This window comes from Salmo salar, chromosome ssa24 (genome assembly GCF_905237065.1).
Source record: "Salmo salar chromosome ssa24, Ssal_v3.1, whole genome shotgun sequence".
NCBI classification, from domain to species: Eukaryota; Metazoa; Chordata; class Actinopteri; order Salmoniformes; family Salmonidae; genus Salmo; species Salmo salar.
This window is the reverse complement of record NC_059465.1, coordinates 48,108,866-48,135,773: the sequence shown is the minus strand read 5'-3', so window position 1 is coordinate 48,135,773 and position 26,908 is coordinate 48,108,866. Positions and strand designations below refer to the sequence as shown.

General features: G+C 44.0%; 1 protein-coding gene across 1 annotated transcript in view; it reads right to left on the bottom strand.

Moving 5' to 3' along the window:
• LOC106585996 (threonine--tRNA ligase 1, cytoplasmic) overlaps positions 1–26,908 on the bottom strand; it is a 69,153-nt gene that overhangs the window by 1,968 nt on the left and 40,277 nt on the right. The window contains exons 11-17 of the mRNA XM_045706835.1: positions 25,342–25,508; positions 23,756–23,918; positions 22,681–22,818; positions 11,283–11,360; positions 10,964–11,064; positions 10,616–10,720; positions 9,238–9,425 (exon numbers count right to left, since the gene is read on the bottom strand). Coding sequence (XP_045562791.1) covers positions 9,238–9,425; positions 10,616–10,720; positions 10,964–11,064; positions 11,283–11,360; positions 22,681–22,818; positions 23,756–23,918; positions 25,342–25,508 — 940 coding nt within the window. The remainder of the gene's footprint in view (positions 1–9,237; positions 9,426–10,615; positions 10,721–10,963; positions 11,065–11,282; positions 11,361–22,680; positions 22,819–23,755; positions 23,919–25,341; positions 25,509–26,908) is intronic.

The following is a 26,908-nucleotide window of genomic DNA, read 5'->3' as shown; positions in this document are numbered from 1 at the left end:
AATACATTTTCAAGTTCATAACTGTGCACTCTCCTCAAACAATAGCATGGTATTATTTCACTGTAATAGCTACTGTAAATTGGACAGTGCAGTTAGAATAACAAGAATTTAAGCTTTCTGCCAATATCAGATATGTCTATGTCCTGGGAAATGTTCTTGTTACTTAAAACCTCATGCTAATCACATTAGCCTACGTTAGCTCAACCGGGACACCGATCCCAAATAAGACATTCGGTTAGATACCCGGACTGTCTGCATTGACCCCCGTTTTCACTAAGAGTTTGCAACTAACCGTTTCATCTTAGCGACTGTCTTAACAATTTTCAATGACGGCCTACCGGGGAACAGTGGGTTAACTGCCTTGTTCAGGGGCAGAACGACAGATTTTTACCTTGTCAGCTCAGGGATTCGATCATGCAATCTTTCGGTTACTAGGCCACCCGCGCCTCCAACCACCCGCGCCTCCAACCACCTAGACCACCCGCGCCTCCAACCACCTAGACCACCCGCGCCGCCAACCAGGCCACCCGCGCCGCCAACCACCCGCGCCGCCAACCACCTAGACCACCCAGGCCACCCGCGCCGCCAACCACCCGCGCCGCCAACCACCTAAACCACCCGCGCCGCCAACCACCTAAACCACCCGGCGCCTCCAACCACCCGGCGCCGCCAACCACCTAAACCACCCGCGCGCCAACCACCTAAACCACCGCGCCGCCAACCACCGCGCCGCCAACCACCCGCGCCGCCAACCACCTAAACCACCCGCGCCGCCAACCACCTAAACCACCCGCGCCGCCAACCACCTAAACCACCCCCGCCTCCAACCACCCGCGCCTCCAACCACCCGCGCCTCCAACCACCCGCGCCTCCAACCACCTAAACCACCCGCGCCTCCAACCACCCGCGCCTCCAAGGGTCTGAATACTTATAAAAAGGTACCCTTTTTTATTATTTTTAATACATTTGTTTTCGCTTTGTCATTATGGTGTATTGTGATGTCATTATGGGGTATTGTGATGTCATTATGGGGTATTGTGATGTCATTATGGGGTATTGTGATGTCATTATGGGGTATTGTGATGTCATTATGGGGTATTGTGTGTAGATTGATGAGGAAAATGTTTTATTTCATCCATTTTAGAATAAGGCCGTAACAAAATGTGGAAAAAGTCACAGGCTCTGAATATATTTCATTCAGGACAATATATTATTTCTAATGATGTACATTTGGGTTGCACAGTACGCTGTGATCAATTGCTGGTAGTTAAAACCAGGAACTGAAAGCGTCCCATTGTTTCCTATAGGAGAAATAGGGGGCATGACTGTCTATTTCACCAAATATCTCACAATGTGTATATTTAGATTTTTTTCCCAAGTTGGTCACCATTTTACAAAAATCAGGAGAATCTCCTTTTGTAATGATGTAAATCTGGCCAGCTGTCATCCATCACTAGACCAGAAACTCAGAAGTGAATATTTATTCCTTACTTCCTCATTACAGTTGACGCCGTCGAGTTGCAGATGTTCACTTTCTACACAGTTTCTCCAGTTGTTTTGTCCTAAGAACAGATTGTAGTGGTAAAATAAAAAGGGATACATTTGTTGGTGCCATTTAGGGGAAATGGAGTTGTAAGCAGCACTCTGGTCAGAAGAGGCTCAGCGAAGTTTCAATTCATTTGGGTTCGCGCTAATGTTCCGGGTTCGCGCTAATGTTCCGGGTTCGCGCTAATGTTCCGGGTTCGCGCTAATGTTCCGGGTCCGCGCTAATGTTCCGGGTTCGCGCTAATGTTCCGGGTTCGCGCTAATGTTCCGGGTTCGCGCTAATGTTCCAGCTTAGCCAACGTTCTTTGGCCGTTTTTCAGCCTTGGGTGAATTTTGACTCGTTCTATTGTCCAGCCTACTTGTGTTATCTTTTTGTTTTTCCCAGGGCCCGTAAGTAAACATTTCTTGTTAGTCTAAACAGGATGTTTACGACGCATGTGACGAATACAATTTTATTAATAAATTTAAAAAAATTATTGAGTGTTTTGCAGTTAGTGACAACGACATTAACATACACTGAGTGAACAAAACATTAGGAACACCTTCCTAATATTGAGTTGCACACCCTTTTGCCCTCAGAACAGCCTTAATTCATCAGGGTAATGGACTCTACAAAGTATCGAAAGCGTTCCACAGGGATGCTGGCCCACCTTGACAAAATCTTCCCAGAGTTGTGTCCAGTTGGCTGGATGTCCTTTGGGAGGTGGACCATTGTTGATACACACAGGAAACTGTTGAACGTGAAAATCCGAGCAGTCAAACCGGTAGGCCTGGCACCTACTACCATAAGCCGTTCAGAGGCACCTAAATATTTTGTCTTGCCCGTTCACCCTCTGAATGGCACACACACACACACACACACACCCCATGTCTCAATTGTCTCAAGGATTAAAAATCCTTCTATAACCCGTCTCTCCCCCTTCATCAACACTGATTGAAGTGGATTTAGCAAGTCACATCAATAAGGGATCATATCTTTCACCTGGTCAGTCTGTCATATTCTGTACACTGTATATTCAGCATCACATTCACGCAAGCATTATAATAGATTTACAACCCAAAAGTAAAGGGAAATGACCTCAACTTATGACATAAGCAATATATTTAGACTAAGCTTCATCTGGGCTTGAGAGCCAGCTAGCTAATATAAACGCAGGCTAACTAGGTGGATCATTGCTTCCTGCGAGATGAAATGCACCCTGGGAATCGTAGTATGTTGCAGATGAGGGCAATACAGAAGCTTCAAAATGACAAAAACGAGGAATCGTCCAGTATGACTAACAAAAACAAAATATGTATTAAATATTTCAGTAGTGTATATACTGTACACTAACAGCATAATAATTGGTTATAAAAAGGTTTAAACTAAAAGGTTTAAGCTAATTAATAGCCACCGGGCTAATTAATAGCCACCGGGCTAATTAATAGCCACCGGGCTAATTAATAGCCAGAGTCCTTGAGCTACCTAGCTAGCCATCTGACTATCTGCCACTATTTACCACTGGTACACTCCTTCCCGAGAGTCAGGGGGGTTGTCTGGGGATGTCTGTTGACACGGCAGGAGTCGAGGAATGTTAAAATAATTTTCACTGTCAGGGGCGTCTCTCTGCTACTTGCCACTGTAGGTCTGGGCTGAGGTAGTTCATTTCACCTCTCAGCCTGTGTCGTGGGCGGAGTTTCTCGTTAAGAGTGTTTAATGACTTGCGCTGTTAACGCGGCAAATACAGGGGAGGATAAGGAGCACACATGAATCATTCATGATTCCACTCGTTCAGCGGTAGAGGCACGATTAGAACGCCGATCAAGAAGTCTTTTGAGCGATGATCAACGCGGGGAAAGAAAGTGGGTAAATTATAAAAAAGCTAACTGGTGTTTTAGTGTGTTTATCCTCCGCTACATCCCTGGCTGGGTCTGGAAAAACACATTCATAAAACATCAATATCCTGCCAGGCAGGATTGAATCTACATTTTTCCGATATTTCAAGTACCAACTTGAGAAAATGTCTGATTTTCAAGGTATTCCAGTACTTGAATTTCAGAGTGTCATAGCGTTTTGCCAGTAACCGAAAGGTTGCTGGATTAAATCCCCGAGCTGACAAGGTAAAAACATGTAATTCTGCCCCAGAGCAAGGCAGCCCCCCGCATTTCTCTGATTCAGAGGGGTTGGGTTAAATGTGGAAGACACATTTCAGTTGAAGGCATTTAGTTGTACAAATGACCAGGTATCCCCCCTTTCCTTATACAAATGACCAGGTATCCCCCCTTTCCCTATACAACTGACCAGGTATCCCCCCCTTTCCTTATACAAATGACCAGGTATCCCCCCCTTTCCTTATACAAATGACCAGGTATCCCCCCTTTCCCTATACAACTGACCAGGTATCCCCCCCTTTCCTTATACAAATGACCAGGTATTCCCCCTTTCCTTATACAACTGACCAGGTATCCCCCCCTTTCCCTATACAACTGACCAGGTATCCCCCCTTTCCTTATACAACTGACCAGGTATCCCCCCTTTCCCTATACAACTGACTACCCTAGACCCCACCACCCAGCCCAAAGCCCATACCCTAGATCCCCCACCACCACTCAGCCCATACCCTAGACCCCCCACCACCACTCAGCCCATACCCTAGACCCCGCCACCACCACTCAGCCCAAAGCCCATACCCTAGACCCCGCCACTCAGCCCAAAGCCCATACCCTAGACCCCCCACCACCACCCAGCCCAAAGCCCATACTCTAGACCCCACCACCACTCAGCCCAAAGCCCATACCCTAGACCCCGCCACCCAGCCCAAAGCCCTTACCCTAGACCCACCACCACCACTCAGCCCAAAGCCCATACCCTAGACCCCCCACCACCCCTCAGCCCATACCCTAGACCCCACCACCCGGCCCAAAGCCCATACCCTAGACCCCGCCACCCCACTCAGCCCAAAGCCCATACCCTAGACCCCCCCACCACTCAGCCCAAAGCCCATACCCTAGACCCCACCATCTAGCCCAAAGCCCATACCCCACAGCCCATACCCTAGACCCCGCCACTCAGCCCATACCCTAGACCCCACCACCACCACCCAGCCCAAAGCCCATACCCTAGACCCCACCACCACCCAGCCCAAAGCCCATACCCTAGACCCCACCACCCAGCCCAAAGCCCATACCCTAGACCCCACCACCACCACTCAGCCCAAAGCCCATACCCTAGACCCCACCACCACCCAGCCCAAAGCCCATACCCTAGACCCCACCACTCAGCCCAAAGCCCATACCCTAGACCCCCCCACCACCACTCAGCCCATACCCTAGACCCCCCCACCCAGCCCAAAGTCCATACCCTAGACCCCGCCACCCCCACTCAGCCCAAAGCCCATACCCCACCACCACCACCACTCAGCCCATACCCTAGACCCCACCACCCCCCCTCAGCCCAAAGCCCATACCCTAGACCCCACCACCACCACTCAGCTCATACCCTAGACCCCACCACCACCACCCAGCCCATACCCTAGACCCCACCACCCCCACTCAGCCCAAAGCCCATACCCTAGACCCCACCACTCAGCCCAAAGCCCATACCCTAGACCCCCCCACCACCACCCAGCACAAAGCCCATACCCTAGACCCCACCACCCAGCCCAAAGCCCATACCCTAGACCCCCCCACCACCACTCAGCCCATACCCTAGACCCCCCCACCACCACTCAGCCCATACCCTAGACCCCGCCACCACCACTCAGCCCAAAGCCCATACCCTAGACCCCGCCACTCGAGCCCATACCCTAGACCCCCCACCACCACCCAGCCCAAAGCCCATACTCTAGACCCCACCACCACTCAGCCCAAAGCCCATACCCTAGACCCCACCACCCAGCCCAAAGCCCATACCCTAGACCCCACCACCACTCAGCCCATACCCTAGACCCCGCCACCCAGCCCAAAGCCCTTACCCTAGACCCCCCACCACCCCTCAGCCCAAAGCCCATACCCTAGACCCCCCACCACCCCTCAGCCCATACCCTAGACCCCCCCACCCAGCCCAAAGCCCATACCCTAGACCCCGCCACCCCCACTCAGCCCAAAGCCCATACCCTAGACCCCGCCACCACTTAGCCCAAAGCCCATACCCTAGACCCCACCACTCAGCCCAAAGCCCATACCCTAGACCCCACCATCTAGCCCAAAGCCCATACCCTAGACCCCACCATCTAGCCCAAAGCCCATACCCTAGACCCCACCATCCAGCCCAAAGCCCATACCCCACAGCCTATACCCTAGACCCCGCCACTCAGCCCATACCCTAGACCCCGCCACTCAGCCCATACCCTAGACCCCACCACCACCACCCAGCCCAAAGCCCATACCCTAGACCCCACCACCACCACCCAGCCCAAAGCCCATACCCTAGACCCCAACACCACCACCCAGCCCAAAGCCCATACCCTAGACCCCACCACCACCACCCAGCCCAAAGCCCATACCCTAGACCCCACCACCACCACCCAGCCCATACCCTAGACCCCACCACCCAGCCCATACCCTAGACCCCACCACCCAGCCCATACCCTAGACCCCACCACTCAGCCCATACCCTAGACCCCACCACTCAGCCCATACCCTAGACCCCACCACCCAGCCCATACCCTAGACCCCACCACCCAGCCCATACCCTAGACCCCACCACCCAGCCCATACCCTAGACCCCACCACCCAGCCCATACCCTAGACCCCACCACTCAGCCCATACCCTAGACCCCACCACTCAGCCCATACCCTAGACCCCACCACTCAGCCCATACCCTAGACCCCACCACCCAGCCCATACCCTAGACCCCACCACCCAGCCCAAAGCCCATACCCTAGACCCCCCACCCAGCCCAAAGCCCATACCCTAGACCCCCCCACCACCACCTAGCACAAAGCCCATACCCTAGACCCCACCACCCAGCCCAAAGCCCATACCCTAGATCCCCCCACCACCACTCAGCCCATACCCTAGACCCCCCCACCACCACTCAGCCCATACCCTAGACCCCGCCACCACCACTCAGCCCAAAGCCCATACCCTAGACCCCGCCACTCAGCCCAAAGCCCATACCCTAGACCCCCCACCACCACCCAGCCCAAAGCCCATACTCTAGACCCCACCACCACTCAGCCCAAAGCCCATACCCTAGACCCCGCCACCCAGCCCAAAGCCCTTACCCTAGACCCCACCACCACTCAGCCCAAAGCCCATACCCTAGACCCCCCACCACCCCTCAGCCCATACCCTAGACCCCCCACCCGGCCCAAAGCCCATACCCTAGACCCCGCCACCCCCACTCAGCCCAAAGCCCATACCCTAGACCCCCCACCACTCAGCCCAAAGCCCATACCCTAGACCCCACCACTCAGCCCAAAGCCCATACCCTAGACCCCACCACCACCACTCAGCCCAAAGCCCATACCCTAGACCCCACCATCTAGCCCAAAGCCCATACCCCACAGCCCATACCCTAGACCCCGCCACTCAGCCCATACCCTAGACCCCACCACCACCACCCAGCCCAAAGCCCATACCCTAGACCCCACCACCACCCAGCCCAAAGCCCATACCCTAGACCCCACCACCCAGCCCAAAGCCCATACCCTAGACCCCACCACCACCACTCAGCCCAAAGCCCATACCCTAGACCCCACCACCACCCAGCCCAAAGCCCATACCCTAGACCCCACCACTCAGCCCAAAGCCCATACCCTAGACCCCCCACCACCACTCAGCCCATACCCTAGACCCCCCACCCAGCCCAAAGTCCATACCCTAGACCCCGCCACCCCCACTCAGCCCAAAGCCCATACCCCACCACCACCACCACTCAGCCCATACCCTAGACCCCACCACCCCCACTCAGCCCAAAGCCCATACCCTAGACCCCACCACCACCACTCAGCTCATACCCTAGACCCCACCACCACCACCCAGCCCATACCCTAGACCCCACCACCCCCACTCAGCCCAAAGCCCATACCCTAGACCCCACCACTCAGCCCAAAGCCCATACCCTAGACCCCCCCACCACCACCCAGCACAAAGCCCATACCCTAGACCCCACCACCCAGCCCAAAGCCCATACCCTAGACCCCCCACCACCACTCAGCCCATACCCTAGACCCCCCACCACCACTCAGCCCATACCCTAGACCCCGCCACCACCACTCAGCCCAAAGCCCATACCCTAGACCCCGCCACTCAGCCCAAAGCCCATACCCTAGACCCCCCCACCACCACCCAGCCCAAAGCCCATACTCTAGACCCCACCACCACTCAGCCCAAAGCCCATACCCTAGACCCCACCACCCAGCCCAAAGCCCATACCCTAGACCCCACCACCACTCAGCCCATACCCTAGACCCCGCCACCCAGCCCAAAGCCCTTACCCTAGACCCCCCACCACCCCTCAGCCCAAAGCCCATACCCTAGACCCCCCACCACCCCTCAGCCCATACCCTAGACCCCCCACCCAGCCCAAAGCCCATACCCTAGACCCCGCCACCCCCACTCAGCCCAAAGCCCATACCCTAGACCCCCCCACCACTTAGCCCAAAGCCCATACCCTAGACCCCACCACTCAGCCCAAAGCCCATACCCTAGACCCCACCATCTAGCCCAAAGCCCATACCCTAGACCCCACCATCTAGCCCAAAGCCCATACCCTAGACCCCACCATCCAGCCCAAAGCCCATACCCCACAGCCTATACCCTAGACCCCGCCACTCAGCCCATACCCTAGACCCCGCCACTCAGCCCATACCCTAGACCCCACCACCACCACCCAGCCCAAAGCCCATACCCTAGACCCCACCACCACCACCCAGCCCAAAGCCCATACCCTAGACCCCACCACCACCACCCAGCCCAAAGCCCATACCCTAGACCCCACCACCACCACCCAGCCCAAAGCCCATACCCTAGACCCCACCACCACCACCCAGCCCAAAGCCCATACCCTAGACCCCACCACCACCACCCAGCCCAAAGCCCATACCCTAGACCCCACCACCACCACCCAGCCCATACCCTAGACCCCACCACTCAGCCCATACCCTAGACCCCACCACTCAGCCCATACCCTAGACCCCACCACCCAGCCCTAGACCCCACCACCCAGCCCTAGACCCCACCACCCAGCCCTAGACCCCACCACCCAGCCCTAGACCCCACCACCCAGCCCTAGACCCCACCACCCAGCCCATACCCTAGACCCCACCACCCAGCCCATACCCTAGACCCCACCACCCAGCCCATACCCTAGACCCCACCACCCAGCCCATACCCTAGACCCCACCACCCAGCCCATACCCTAGACCCCACCACCCAGCCCATACCCTAGACCCCACCACCCAGCCCATACCCTAGACCCCACCACTCAGCCCATACCCTAGACCCCACCACTCAGCCCATACCCTAGACCCCACCACTCAGCCCATACCCTAGACCCCACCACTCAGCCCAAACCCTAGACCCCACCACTCAGCCCATACCCTAGACCCCACCACCCAGCCCATACCCTAGACCCCACCACCCAGCCCAAAGCCCATACCCTAGACCCCCCCCCCAGCCCAAAGCCCATACCCTAGACCCCACCACCCAGCCCATACCTTAGACCCCACCACCCAGCCCATACCCTAGACCCCACCACCACTCACCCAGGATGAAGTTGTACTGTGCCAGTTGCGCGTTGCGTATCTTCTTGTTCAGGGTGCAGCTGGCATCACAGTCTACGTCAGTCATCAAACCTCCACGGTGGAAATCATCACGGATCTTCTGAGCATAGTCATCCAGGGTGGGTCCTACAGGTACCACCATCACCTGACGAGGAGACAGCCACAGCGGCCTGGGGAGGAGAGGAAGGTATCGACGTCTTATTACCACGTTTTTATGCTGTTAAAACTCTCTTAGCAGCTGCTTTGGACCCGGTACCAGCTCCTGCGATTTGTTTTGGGTGAACCCATGCATTTTCTTTTCAAGTGACAATTAAATTTGAAAGCTACAGCCGTCGTCGTTTTGGAAATCAAACTCAAAATCTTACTGATGGAAATGTCATTTTTCAGATTTCTCCTGTAAAATTCTGCATACAGCAGAACTCGGCTAAACAAACGGATGTACTCGCATACTCCCTAAAGATCTTCTCTTGAAAAACAATATTACGGCTGTTTGTCCCTCTCAGTACTAGTATTACCAGCTACAGTAGATTATATATTAGTAGAGTCAGTATTACCAGCTACAGTAGAGTCAGTATTACCAGCTACAGTAGATCAGATAGTAGTCAGATCAGATAGTATCAGTATTAATACAGCCCCTCACCATTTCCCTCCGTAGTTCAGTGAGGATAGTAGTATTAATACAGCCCCTCACCATTTCCCTCCGTAGTTCAGTGAGGATAGTAGTATTAATACAGCTCCTCACCATTTCCCTCCGTAGTTCAGTGAGGATAGTAGTATTAATACAGCCCCTCACCATTTCCCTCCGTAGTTCAGTGAGGATAGTAGTATTAATACAGCCCCTCACCATTTCCCTCCGTAGTTCAGTGAGGATAGTAGTATTAATACAGCCCCTCACCATTTCCCTCCGTAGTTCAGTGAGGATAGTAGTATTAATACAGCCCCTCACCATTTCCCTCCGTAGTTCTCAGTGAGGATAGTAGTATTAATACAGCCCCTCACCATTTCCCTCCGTAGTTCTCAGTGAGGATAGTAGTATTAATACAGCCCCTCACCATTTCCCTCCGTAGTTCAGTGAGGATAGTAGTATTAATACAGCCCCTCACCATTTCCCTCCGTAGTTCAGTGAGGATAGTAGTATTAATACAGCCCCTCACCATTTCCCTCCGTAGTTCTCAGTGAGGATAGTAGTATTAATACAGTCCCTCACCATTTCCCTCCGTAGTTCAGTGAGGATAGTAGTATTAATACAGCCCCTCACCATTTCCCTCCGTAGTTCAGTGAGGATAGTAGTATTAATACAGTCCCTCACCATTTCCCTCCGTAGTTCAGTGAGGATAGTAGTATTAATACAGCCCCTCACCATTTCCCTCCGTAGTTCTCAGTGAGGATAGCGATCATCCTCTCTACTGATCCCAGGATGGCTCTGTGGATGATGACTGGCCTCTGCTTATCGTCTCCGTCATGGCTCACACACACACACACACACACACATATTTCCATCAGACACATCTAGCATAAAAATAAAGTCCTCAAAATGATCTTCAGTTCCACACAGTGACCCTGTTCTCCCCATTTCTAGCCAGTTGACCGACCAACCACAGAGCACCTTTAGAAATAATGCGACCAATCACGATGCTGCTCTGTCAACAAACTCCTGTCTAGCAACCAATCGCAAACTGTGTTACAGAGATGTCAGAGGAAGTGTTACCTGACAAAGGTGAGGTTGAAGCGGATTGGTAGCTGGAAGTCCAGCTGGATGGTGGCACACTGGTGGTATCGACCAATAGCATCCTTGATCTGGATGTCAATCTACAACCAGGAAATAACACACAGCACGGGGTCACGACAGCACGGGGTCAAGACAGCACGGGGTCACGACAGCACGGGGTCACGACAGCACAGGGTCACGACAGCACGGGGTATAAGTACTGTTTCCATTCCTCCATGATGAGTTAGTTTGACAGAGTTGAGACACCATACTCCCCTGTTGATCCTTTATCCAACATGATAACATTGGTAGGTCTTACCTTCGGCCCGTAGAAGGCCCCGTCCCCAGGGTTGAGGACCCACTTCTCGCCAAACTCATTCAGACTGTTCTCCAGTTGCTGCAAATCACACAGGAGAACAGAGTTGAGGTTGGAGCAGGTCTGCTATTTTCACGAGTGATCTTTGAAAGACATGGTCCTGAAAAAGGGATGTTTCTTTTTTTGCTGAGTTTAATATGGTATTAACCTGACCCTGTATATAGTGCGGTATTAACCTGACCCTGTATATAGTGCGGTATTAACCTGACCCTGTATATAGTGCGGTATTAACCTGACCCTGTATATAGTGCGGTATTAACCTGACCCTGTATATAGTGCGGTATTAACCTGACCCTGTATATAGTGCGGTATTAACCTGACCCTGTATATAGTGCGGTATTAACCTGACCCTGTATATAGTGCGGTATTAACCTGACCCTGTATATAGTGCGGTATTAACCTGACCCTGTATATAGTGCGGTATTAACCTGACCCTGTATATAGTGCGGTATTAACCTGACCCTGTATATAGTATGGTATTAACCTGACCCTGTATATAGTATGGTATTAACCTGACCCTGTATATAGTATGGTATTAACCTGACCCTGTATATAGTATGGTATTAACTGACCCTGTATAAAGTATGGTATTAACTGACCCTGTATATAGTATGGTATTAACTGTATATAGTATGGTATTAACTGACCCTGTATATAGTGCGGTATTAACCTGACCCTGTATATAGTGCGGTATTAACCTGACCCTGTATATAGTGCGGAATTAACTGTATATAGTATGGTATTAACTGTATATAGTATGGTATTAACTGTATATAGTATGGTATTAACTGTATATAGTATGGTATTAACTGTATATAGTATGGTATTAACTGTATATAGTATGGTATTAACTGACCCTGTATATAGTATGGTATTAACTGTATATAGTATGGTATTAACTGACCCTGTATATAGTATGGTATTAACTGTATATAGTATGGTATTAACCTGACCCTGTATATAGTATGGTATTAACTGTATATAGTATGGTATTAACCTGACCCTGTATATAGTATGGTATTAACTGACCCTGTATATAGTATGGTATTAACTGTATATAGTATGGTATTAACCTGACCCTGTATATAGTATGGTATTAACTGACCCTGTATATAGTATGGTATTAACTGTATATAGTATGGTATTAACCTGACCCTGTATATAGTATGGTATTAACTGTATATAGTATGGTATTAACTGACCCTGTATATAGTGTGGTATTAACTGACCCTGTATATAGTATGGTATTAACTGACCCTGTATATAGTATGGTATTAACTGACCCTGTATATAGTATGGTATTAACTGTATATAGTATGGTATTAACTGACCCTGTATATAGTATGGTATTAACTGTATATAGTATGGTATTAACCTGACCCTGTATATAGTATGGTATTAACTGACCCTGTATATAGTGCGGTATTAACCTGACCCTGTATATAGTATGGTATTAACTGTATATAGTATGGTATTAACTGTATATAGTATGGTATTAACTGTATATAGTATGGTATTAACCTGACCCTGTATATAGTATGGTATTAACCTGACCCTGTATATAGTATGGTATTAACTGTATATAGTATGGTATTAACTGACCCTGTATATAGTATGGTATTAACTGTATATAGTATGGTATTAACCTGACCCTGTATATAGTATGGTATTAACCTGACCCTGTATATAGTATGGTATTAACTGAATATAGTGTGGTATTAACTGACCCTGTATATAGTATGGTATTAACTGTATATAGTATGGTATTAACTGTATATAGTATGGTATTAACTGTATATAGTATGGTATTAACTGTATATAGTATGGTATTAACTGTATATAGTATGGTATTAACTGTATATAGTATGGTATTAACTGTATATAGTATGGTATTAACTGTATATAGTATGGTATTAACCTGACCCTGTATATAGTATGGTATTAACTGTATATAGTATATATAGTATGGTATTAACTGTATATAGTATGGTATTTAGTATATATAGTATGGTATTTAGTATATATAGTATGGTATTAACTGTATATAGTATGGTATTAACTGTATATAGTATGGTATTAACTGTATATAGTATGGTATTAACTGTATATAGTATGGTATTAACTGTATATAGTATGGTATTAACTGTATATAGTATGGTATTAACTGTATATAGTATGGTATTAACTGACCCTGTATATAGTATGGTATTAACTGTATATAGTATGGTATTAACTGACCCTGTATATAGTATGGTATTAACTGACCCTGTATATAGTATGGTATTAAAACTGACCCTGTATATAGTATGGTATTAAAACTGACCCTGTATATAGCATGGTATTAACCTGCCCCTGTATATAGCTACTGACCCTGTATATAGTATGGTATTAACTGTACATAGTATGGTATTAACTGTACATAGTATGGTATTAACTGTACATAGTATGGTATTAACTGTACATAGTATGGTATTAACTGTACATAGTATGGTATTACCTGTACATAGTATGGTATTACCTGTATATAGTATGGTATTAACTGTATATAGTATGGTATTAACTGACCCTGTATATAGTATGGTATTAAAACTGACCCTGTATATAGTATGGTATTAAAACTGACCCTGTATATAGTATGGTATTAAAACTGACCCTGTATATAGTATGGTATTAACTGTATATAGTATGGTGTTAACCTGACCCTGTATATAGTATGGTATTAACTGTATATAGTATGGTATTAACTGACCCTGTATATAGTATGGTATTAACTGTATATAGTGTGGTATTAACCTGACCCTGTATATAGTATGGTATTAACTGTATATAGTATGGTATTAACCTGACCCTGTATATAGTATGGTATTAACTGACCCTGTATATAGTATGGTATTAACTGTATATAGTATGCTATTAACCTGACCCTGTATATAGTATGGTATTAACTGACCCTGTATATAGTATGGTATTAACTGTATATAGTATGGTATTAACTGTATATAGTATGGTATTAACTGACCCTGTATATAGTATGGTATTAACCTGACCCTGTATATAGTATGGTATTAACCTGACCCTGTATATAGTATGGTATTAACTGTATATAGTATGGTATTAACTGTATATAGTATGGTGTTAACCTGACCCTGTATATAGTATGGTATTAACTGTATATAGTATGGTATTAACTGACCCTGTATATAGTATGGTATTAACTGTATATAGTATGGTATTAACCTGACCCTGTATATAGTATGGTATTAACTGACCCTGTATATAGTATGGTATTAACTGTATATAGTATGGTATTAACCTGACCCTGTATATAGTATGGTATTAAAACTGACCCTGTATATAGTATGGTATTAACTGTATATAGTATGGTATTAACTGTATATAGTATGGTATTAACTGACCCTGTATATAGTATGGTATTAACTGACCCTGTATATAGTATGGTATTAACCTGACCCTGTATATAGTATGGTATTAACTGTATATAGTATGGTATTAACTGTATATAGTATGGTGTTAACCTGACCCTGTATATAGTATGGTATTAACTGTATATAGTATGGTATTAACTGACCCTGTATATAGTATGGTATTAACTGTATATAGTATGGTATTAACCTGACCCTGTATATAGTATGGTATTAACTGACCCTGTATATAGTATGGTATTAACTGTATATAGTATGGTATTAACCTGACCCTGTATATAGTATGGTATTAAAACTGACCCTGTATATAGTATGGTATTAACTGTATATAGTATGGTATTAACTGTATATAGTATGGTATTAACTGACCCTGTATATAGTATGGTATTAACCTGACCCTGTATATAGTATGGTATTAACTGTATATAGTATGGTATTAACTGTATATAGTATGGTATTAACTGTATATAGTATGGTATTAACTGTATATAGTATGGTATTAACTGTATATAGTATGGTATTAACTGTATATAGTATGGTATTAACCTGACCCTGTATATAGTATGGTATTAACTGTATATAGTATGGTATTACCTGACCCTGTATATAGTATGGTATTACCTGACCCTGTATATAGTATGGTATTAACTGTATATAGTATGGTATTAACTGACCCTGTATATAGTATGGTATTAACTGTATATAGTATGGTATTAACTGACCCTGTATATAGTATGGTATTAACTGTATATAGTATGGTATTAACTGACCCTGTATATAGTATGGTATTAACTGTATATAGTATGGTATTAACTGACCCTGTATATAGTATGGTATTAAAACTGACCCTGTATATAGTATGGTATTAACTGTATATAGTATGGTATTAACTGACCCTGTATATAGTATGGTATTAACCTGCCCCTGTATATAGCTACTGACCCTGTATATAGTATGGTATTAACCTGCCCCTGTATATAGCTACTGACCCTGTATATAGTATGGTATTAACTGTATATAGTATGGTATTAACTGTACATAGTATGGTATTAACTGTACATAGTATGGTATTAACTGTACATAGTATGGTATTAACTGTACATAGTATGGTATTAACTGTACATAGTATGGTATTAACTGTACATAGTATGGTATTAACTGTACATAGTATGGTATTAACTGTACATAGTATGGTATTAACTGTACCCTGTATATAGTATGGTATTAACTGTATCCTGTATATAGTATGGTATTAACCTGACCCTGTATATAGTATGGTATTAACTGACCCTGTATATAGTATGGTATTAACTGACCCTGTATATAGTATGGTATTAACTGTATATAGTATGGTATTAACTGACCCTGTATATAGTATGGTATTAACTGTATATAGTATGGTATTAACTGACCCTGTATATAGTATGGTATTAACTGTATATAGTATGGTATTAACTGACCCTGTATATAGTATGGTATTAACTGTATATAGTATGGTGTTAACCTGACCCTGTATATAGTATGGTATTAACTGTATATAGTATGGTATTAACTGACCCTGTATATAGTATGGTATTAACTGTATATAGTGTGGTATTAACCTGACCCTGTATATAGTATGGTATTAACTGTATATAGTATGGTATTAACCTGACCCTGTATATAGTATGGTATTAACTGACCCTGTATATAGTATGGTATTAACTGTATATAGTATGGTATTAACCTGACCCTGTATATAGTATGGTATTAACTGACCCTGTATATAGTATGGTATTAAAACTGACCCTGTATATAGTATGGTATTAACTGTATATAGTATGGTATTAACTGTATATAGTATGGTATTAACCTGACCCTGTATATAGTATGGTATTAACTGACCCTGTATATAGTATGGTATTAACTGACCCTGTATATAGTATGGTATTAACCTGACCCTGTATATAGTATGGTATTAACCTGACCCTGTATATAGTATGGTATTAACTGTATATAGTATGGTATTAACTGTATATAGTATGGTATTAACCTGACCCTGTATATAGTATGGTATTAACTGTATATAGTATGGTATTACCTGACCCTGTATATAGTATGGTATTACCTGACCCTGTATATAGTATGGTATTAACTGTATATAGTATGGTATTAACTGACCCTGTATATAGTATGGTATTAACTGTATATAGTATGGTATTAACTGACCCTGTATATAGTATGGTATTAACTGTATATAGTATGGTATTAACTGTATATAGTATGGTATTAACCTGACCCTGTATATAGTATGGTATTAACTGACCCTGTATATAGTATGGTATTAACTGTATATAGTATGGTATTAACCTGACCCTGTATATAGTATGGTATTAAAACTGACCCTGTATATAGTATGGTATTAACTGTATATAGTATGGTATTAACTGTATATAGTATGGTATTAACTGACCCTGTATATAGTATGGTATTAACCTGACCCTGTATATAGTATGGTATTAACTGTATATAGTATGGTATTAACTGTATATAGTATGGTATTAACTGTATATAGTATGGTATTAACTGTATATAGTATGGTATTAACTGTATATAGTATGGTATTAACCTGACCCTGTATATAGTATGGTATTAACTGTATATAGTATGGTATTACCTGACCCTGTATATAGTATGGTATTACCTGACCCTGTATATAGTATGGTATTAACTGTATATAGTATGGTATTAACTGACCCTGTATATAGTATGGTATTAACTGTATATAGTATGGTATTAACTGACCCTGTATATAGTATGGTATTAACTGTATATAGTATGGTATTAACTGACCCTGTATATAGTATGGTATTAACTGTATATAGTATGGTATTAACTGACCCTGTATATAGTATGGTATTAAAACTGACCCTGTATATAGTATGGTATTAACTGTATATAGTATGGTATTAACTGACCCTGTATATAGTATGGTATTAACCTGCCCCTGTATATAGCTACTGACCCTGTATATAGTATGGTATTAACCTGCCCCTGTATATAGCTACTGACCCTGTATATAGTATGGTATTAACTGTACATAGTATGGTATTAACTGTACATAGTATGGTATTAACTGTACATAGTATGGTATTAACTGTACATAGTATGGTATTAACTGTACATAGTATGGTATTAACTGTACATAGTATGGTATTAACTGTACATAGTATGGTATTAACTGTACATAGTATGTTATTAACTGTACATAGTATGGTATTAACTGTACCCTGTATATAGTATGGTATTAACTGTATCCTGTATATAGTATGGTATTAACCTGACCCTGTATATAGTATGGTATTAACTGACCCTGTATATAGTATGGTATTAACTGACCCTGTATATAGTATGGTATTAACTGTATATAGTATGGTATTAACTGACCCTGTATATAGTATGGTATTAACTGTATATAGTATGGTATTAACCTGACCCTGTATATAGTATGGTATTAAAACTGACCCTGTATATAGTATGGTATTAACTGTATATAGTATGGTATTAACTGTATATAGTATGGTATTAACTGACCCTGTATATAGTATGGTATTAACCTGACCCTGTATATAGTATGGTATTAACTGTATATAGTATGGTATTAACTGTATATAGTATGGTATTAACTGTATATAGTATGGTATTAACTGTATATAGTATGGTATTAACTGTATATAGTATGGTATTAACCTGACCCTGTATATAGTATGGTATTAACTGTATATAGTATGGTATTACCTGACCCTGTATATAGTATGGTATTACCTGACCCTGTATATAGTATGGTATTAACTGTATATAGTATGGTATTAACTGACCCTGTATATAGTATGGTATTAACTGTATATAGTATGGTATTAACTGACCCTGTATATAGTATGGTATTAACTGTATATAGTATGGTATTAACTGACCCTGTATATAGTATGGTATTAACTGTATATAGTATGGTATTAACTGACCCTGTATATAGTATGGTATTAAAACTGACCCTGTATATAGTATGGTATTAACTGTATATAGTATGGTATTAACTGACCCTGTATATAGTATGGTATTAACCTGCCCCTGTATATAGCTACTGACCCTGTATATAGTATGGTATTAACCTGCCCCTGTATATAGCTACTGACCCTGTATATAGTATGGTATTAACTGTACATAGTATGGTATTAACTGTACATAGTATGGTATTAACTGTACATAGTATGGTATTAACTGTACATAGTATGGTATTAACTGTACATAGTATGGTATTAACTGTACATAGTATGGTATTAACTGTACATAGTATGGTATTAACTGTACATAGTATGGTATTAACTGTACATAGTATGGTATTAACTGTACCCTGTATATAGTATGGTATTAACTGTATCCTGTATATAGTATGGTATTAACCTGACCCTGTATATAGTATGGTATTAACTGACCCTGTATATAGTATGGTATTAACTGACCCTGTATATAGTATGGTATTAACTGTATATAGTATGGTATTAACTGACCCTGTATATAGTATGGTATTAACTGTATATAGTATGGTATTAACTGACCCTGTATATAGTATGGTATTAACTGTATATAGTATGGTATTAACTGACCCTGTATATAGTATGGTATTAACTGTATATAGTATGGTGTTAACCTGACCCTGTATATAGTATGGTATTAACTGTATATAGTATGGTATTAACTGACCCTGTATATAGTATGGTATTAACTGTATATAGTGTGGTATTAACCTGACCCTGTATATAGTATGGTATTAACTGTATATAGTATGGTATTAACCTGACCCTGTATATAGTATGGTATTAACTGACCCTGTATATAGTATGGTATTAACTGTATATAGTATGGTATTAACCTGACCCTGTATATAGTATGGTATTAACTGACCCTGTATATAGTATGGTATTAAAACTGACCCTGTATATAGTATGGTATTAACTGTATATAGTATGGTATTAACTGTATATAGTATGGTATTAACCTGACCCTGTATATAGTATGGTATTAACTGACCCTGTATATAGTATGGTATTAACTGACCCTGTATATAGTATGGTATTAACCTGACCCTGTATATAGTATGGTATTAACCTGACCCTGTATATAGTATGGTATTAACTGTATATAGTATGGTATTAACTGTATATAGTATGGTATTAACCTGACCCTGTATATAGTATGGTATTAACTGTATATAGTATGGTATTACCTGACCCTGTATATAGTATGGTATTACCTGACCCTGTATATAGTATGGTATTAACTGTATATAGTATGGTATTAACTGACCCTGTATATAGTATGGTATTAACTGTATATAGTATGGTATTAACTGACCCTGTATATAGTATGGTATTAACCTGCCCCTGTATATAGCTACTGACCCTGTATATAGTATGGTATTAACCTGCCCCTGTATATAGCTACTGACCCTGTACATAGTATGGTATTAACTGTACATAGTATGGTATTAACTGTACATAGTATGGTATTAACTGTACATAGTATGGTATTAACTGTACATAGTATGGTATTAACTGTACATAGTATGGTATTAACTGTACATAGTATGGTATTAACTGTACATAGTATGGTATTAACTGTACATAGTATGGTATTAACTGTACCCTGTATATAGTATGGTATTAACTGTATCCTGTATATAGTATGGTATTAACCTGACCCTGTATATAGTATGGTATTAACTGACCCTGTATATAGTATGGTATTAACTGACCCTGTATATAGTATGGTATTAACTGTATATAGTATGGTATTAACTGACCCTGTATATAGTATGGTATTAACTGTATATAGTATGGTATTAACCTGACCCTGTATATAGTATGGTATTAAAACTGACCCTGTATATAGTATGGTATTAACTGTATATAGTATGGTATTAACTGTATATAGTATGGTATTAACTGACCCTGTATATAGTATGGTATTAACCTGACCCTGTATATAGTATGGTATTAACTGTATATAGTATGGTATTAACTGTATATAGTATGGTATTAACTGTATATAGTATGGTATTAACTGTATATAGTATGGTATTAACTGTATATAGTATGGTATTAACTGTATATAGTATGGTATTAACCTGACCCTGTATATAGTATGGTATTAACTGTATATAGTATGGTATTACCTGACCCTGTATATAGTATGGTATTACCTGACCCTGTATATAGTATGGTATTAACTGTATATAGTATGGTATTAACTGACCCTGTATATAGTATGGTATTAACTGTATATAGTATGGTATTAACTGACCCTGTATATAGTATGGTATTAACTGTATATAGTATGGTATTAACTGACCCTGTATATAGTATGGTATTAACTGTATATAGTATGGTTTTAACTGACCCTGTATATAGTATGGTATTAACTGTATATAGTATGGTATTAAAACTGACCCTGTATATAGTATGGTATTAAAACTGACCCTGTATATAGTATGGTATTAACCTGCCCCTGTATATAGCTACTGACCCTGTATATAGTATGGTATTAACTGTATATAGTATGGTATTAACTGTACATAGTATGGTATTAACTGTACATAGTATGGTATTAACTGTACATAGTATGGTATTAACTGTACATAGTATGGTATTAACTGTACATAGTATGGTATTAACTGTACATAGTATGGTATTAACTGTACATAGTATGGTATTAACTGTATATAGTATGGTATTAACTGACCCTGTATATAGTATGGTATTAACTGTATATAGTATGGTATTACCTGACCCTGTATATAGTATGGTATTACCTGACCCTGTATATAGTATGGTATTAACTGTATATAGTATGGTATTAAAACTGACCCTGTATATAGTATGGTGTTAACTGTATATAGTATGGTGTTAACTGTATATAGTATGGTGTTAACTGTATATAGTATGGTATTAACTGTATATAGTATGGTATTAACTGTATATAGTATGGTATTAACTGTATATAGTATGGTATTAACTGTATATAGTATGGTATTAACTGTATATATTATGGTATTAACTGTATATAGTATGGTATTAACTGTATATAGTATTGTATTAACTGTATATAGTATGGTATTAACTGTATATAGTATGGTATTAACTGACCCTGTATATAGTATTTTATTAACTGTATATAGTATGGTATTAACTGTATATAGTATGGTATTAACTGTATATAGTATGGTATTAACTGTATATAGTATGGTATTAACTGTATATAGTATGGTATTAACCTGACCCTGTATATAGTATGGTATTAACCTGACCCTGTATATAGTATGGTATTAACCTGACCCTGTATATAGTATGGTATTAACTGTATATAGTATTGTATTAACTGTATATAGTATTGTATTAACTGTATATAGTATGGTATTAACCTGACCCTGTATATACTATGGTATTAACTGTATATATTATGGTATTAACTGTATATATTATGGTATTAACTGTATATATTATGGTATTAACTGTATATATTATGGTATTAACTGTATATAGTATGGTATTAACTGTATATAGTATGGTATTAACTGTATATAGTATGGTATTAACTGTATATATTATGGTATTAACTGTATATATTATGGTATTAACTGTATATAGTATGGTATTAACTGTATATAGTATGGTATTAACTGTATATATTATGGTATTAACTGTATCCTTGTTTACTTTGTGTTTTTGTTCTCCCTTGTTAATCATAGTATTAGATTGTTATTGATTATGGCCTTGTTTGGTTAGAGCTGCAAGAGATGCATTTCACTGTACTTGGGCCTGTGACAGTGAAACTTAATAAACCCTTTATAAAGTCTACGTTACCTTCTCAGCCTGATCCCAGACCGCAGGCTCTCCCAGGAACTTCTCAGGCCGGGTGGACAGGTTGAGTTTGAAGGAGAAACCAAAACAGTCGTAGACCGTACGCAGGAAGTCCAGACAACCCTTAATCTCCTCCTCAATCTGGAGGTTGGGGAAAAGACAAAAACACAAAATGTTCCTACAGCTTTAGTCAAGGCCTCATGGTGTCTTATATAGCGTGACAGCTGAAACGGTTCACTGGAAGAGTCTTGGGGATTATCCCAGGAGGTCAACTCGCTAACTGACCCCTGCCGTGTGGCGCTACATGGAGAAGAGGAGTGACCCGCAGGAGGGTTAAGGTCTGACCCGGTCCAGTCCCCATAACGCTAACCTGGTCCAGTCCCCATAACCTGGTCCAGTCCCCATAACGCTAACCTGGTCCAGTCCCCATAACCTGGTCCAGTCCCCATAACGCTAACCTGGTCCAGTCCCCATAACCTGGTCCAGTCCCCATAACGCTAACCTGGTCCAGTCCCCATAACCTGGTCCAGTCCCCATAACCTGGTCCAGTCCCCATAACCTGGCCCAGTCCCCATAACCTGGCCCAGTCCCCATAACGCTAACCTGGTCCAGTCCCCATAACGCTAACCTGGTCCAGTCCCCATAACGCTAACCTGGTCCAGTCCCCATAACGCTAACCTGGTCCAGTCCCCATAACGCTAACCTGGTCCAGTCCCCATAACGCTAACCTGGTCCAGTCCCCATAACGCTAACCTGGTCCAGTCCCCATAACGCTAACCTGGTCCAGTCCCCATAACGCTAACCTGGTCCAGTCCCCATAACGCTAACCTGGTCCAGTCCCCATAACGCTAACCTGGTCCAGTCCCCATAACGCTAACCTGGTCCAGTCCCCATAACGCTAACCTGGTCCAGTCCCCATAACGCTAACCTGGTCCAGTCCCCATAACGCTAACCTGGTCCAGTCCCCATAACGCTAACCTGGTCCAGTCCCCATAACGCTAACCTGGTCCAGTCCCCATAACGCTAACCTGGTCCAGTCCCCATAACGCTAACCTGGTCCAGTCCCCATAACGCTAACCTGGTCCATGGTGCAGAAGATGTGGGCGTCGTCCTGCTGGAAGCGTCGTACACGGGTCAGACCAGTCAGAGCGCCAGACAGCTCGTTACGATGCAGCACGCCGAAGTCAGCCATTCGCAGAGGCAGCTCCCTCCAGGACCGCGGCCGGTGGTCAAACATCAGACTAGAGATGGGGGAGGGGGGGAAGAGAGTCACCGTGAGAGAAAGCGACAGACAGGGCGAGCGACGGACAGGGCGAGCGACAGACAGGGCGAGCGACAGACAGGGCGAGCGACAGACAGGGCGAGCGACAGACAGGGCGAGCGACAGACAGGGCGAGCGACAGACAGGGCGAGCGACAGACAGGGCGAGCGACAGACAGGGCGAGCGACAGACAGGGCGAGCGACAGACAGGGCGAGCGACAGACAGGGCGAGCGACAGACAGGGCGAGCGACAGACAGGGCGAGCGACAGACAGGGCGAGCGACAGACAGGGCGAGCGACAGACAGGGGCGAGCGACAGACAGGGCGAGCGACAGACAGGGCGAGCGACAGACAGGGCGAGCGACAGACAGGGCGAGCGACAGACAGGGCGAGCGACAGACAGGGCGAGCGACAGACAGGGCGAGCGACAGACAGGGCGAGCGACAGACAGGGCGAGCGACAGACAGGGCGAGCGACAGACAGGGCGAGCGACAGACAGGGCGAGCGACAGACAGGGCGAGCGACAGACAGGGCGAGCGACAGACAGGGCGAGCGACAGACAGGGCGAGATAGTTTTTTGCGTCACCTGAACCAAACTGTGCTGCCGCTGATATCTTCTTCTAGGTAGATTGGTAACCAGGGTAATTATGAAAAGCCCCCAAGCTGTACTCACCAGTAGCATGAAAAGCCCCCAAGCTGTACTCACCAGTAGCATGAAAAGCCCCCAAGCTGTACTCACCAGTAGCATGAAAAGCCCCCAAGCTGTACTCACCAGTAGCATGAAAAGCCCCCAAGCTGTACTCACCAGTAGCATGAAAAGCCCCCAAGCTGTACTCACCAGTAGCATGAAAAGCCCCCAAGCTGTACTCACCAGTAGCATGAAAAGCCCCCAAGCTGTACTCACCAGTAGCATGAAAAGCCCCCAAGCTGTACTCACCAGTAGCATGAAAAGCCCCCCAAGCTGTACTCACCAGTAGCATGAAAAGCCCCCAAGCTGTACTCACCAGTAGCATGAAAAGCCCCCAAGCTGTACTCACCAGTAGCATGAAAAGCCCCCAAGCTGTACTCACCAGTAGCATGAAAAGCCCCCAAGCTGTACTCACCAGTAGCATGAAAAGCCCCCCAAGCTGTACTCACCAGTAGCATGAAAAGCCCCCCAAGCTGTACTCACCAGTAGCATGAAAAGCCCCCAAGCTGTACTCACCAGTAGCATGAAAAGCCCCCAAGCTGTACTCACCAGTAGCATGAAAAGCCCCCAAGCTGTACTCACCAGTAGCATGAAAAGCCCCCAAGCTGTACTCACCAGTAGCATGAAAAGCCCCCAAGCTGTACTCACCAGTAGCATGAAAAGCCCCCCAAGCTGTACTCACCAGTAGCATGAAAAGCCCCCAAGCTGTACTCACCAGTGTCCCGGGCAGTTCATGGGTTTGAGGGCGAACACCTCCTTCTCCACTTCGAAGGAGAACATGTTGTCGCTGTAGTGTTGCCAGTGGCCTGATGTCTGCCACAGCTTACTGTTATAGATGTTAGGAGTTACCACTTCCTGGAAGCCTCGCTTACGGTACTCAGTCTGGAGAGACAGAGACGTATAGGATTACACAATGTATATACACGCTACATACACTACGTGACTAAAAGTATGTGGACACCTGCTTGTCGAACATCTCATTCCAAAATCATGGGCTTTAATATGGAGTTGGTCCCCCCCTTTGCTGCTATAACAGCCTCCACTCTACTGGGAAGTCATTAATATGGAGTTGGTCCCCCCTTTGCTGCTATAACAGCCTCTCCACTTGGAAGTCATTAATATGGTGTTGGTCCCCCTTTTACTGCTATAACAGCCTCCACTCTTCTGGGAAGTCATTAATATGGAGTTGGTCCCCCCCCTTTGCTGCTATAACAGCCTCCACTCTACTGGGAAGTCATTAATATGGAGTTGGTCCCCCCCTTTGCTGCTATAACAGCCTCCACTCTACTGGGAAGTCATTAATATGGAGTTGGTCCCCCCCTTTGCTGCTATAACAGCCTCCACTCTACTGGGAAGTCATTAATATGGAGTTGGTCCCCCTTTGCTGCTATAACAGCCTCCACTCTACTGGGAAGTCATAATATGGTGTTGGTCCCCCCCTTTGCTGCTATAACAGCCTCCACTCTACTGGGAAGTCATTAATATGGAGTTGGTCCCCCCTTTGCTGCTATAACAGCCTCCACTCTACTGGGAAGTCATTAATATGGAGTTGGTCCCCCCTTTGCTGCTATAATTTTTGTCTACTGTATCATTGATTGTATGTTGTTTTATTCCATGTGTAACTCTGTGTTGTTGTATGTTGTCGAACTGCTTTGCTTTATCTTGGCCAGGTCGCAATTGTAAATGAGAACTTGTTCTCAACTGGCCTACCTGGTTAAATAAAGGACTTGTTCTCAACTAGCCTACCTGGTTAAATAAAGGACTTGTTCTCAACTAGCCTACCTGGTTAAATAAAGGACCTGTTCTCAACTAGCCTACCTGGTTAAATAAAGGACTTGTTCTCAACTAGCCTACCTGGTTAAATAAAGTGTGAAATAAAAATAAACAAATAAAATAACAGCCTCCTCTCTTCTGGGAAGGCTTTCCACTAGATGTTGGAACATTGCTGCTATAACAGCCTCCTCTCTTCTGGGAAGGCTTTCCACTAGATGTTGGAACATTGCTGCTATAACAGCCTCCACCCTTCTGGGAAGGCTTTCCACTAGATGTTGGAACATTGTTGCAGGGACTTCCTTCCATTCAGCCACAAGAGCATTAGTGAGGTCGGGCGCACTTATGTTGGGCGATTAGTCCTGGCTCGCAGTCGGCGTTCCAATTCATCCCAAAGGTGTTCGATTGGGTTGAGGTCAGGGCTCTGTGCAGGCCAGTCAAGTTCTGCCACCCCGTTCAACCAACCACTTCTGTATGGACTTCACTTTGTCCACGAGGGCATTGTCATTCTG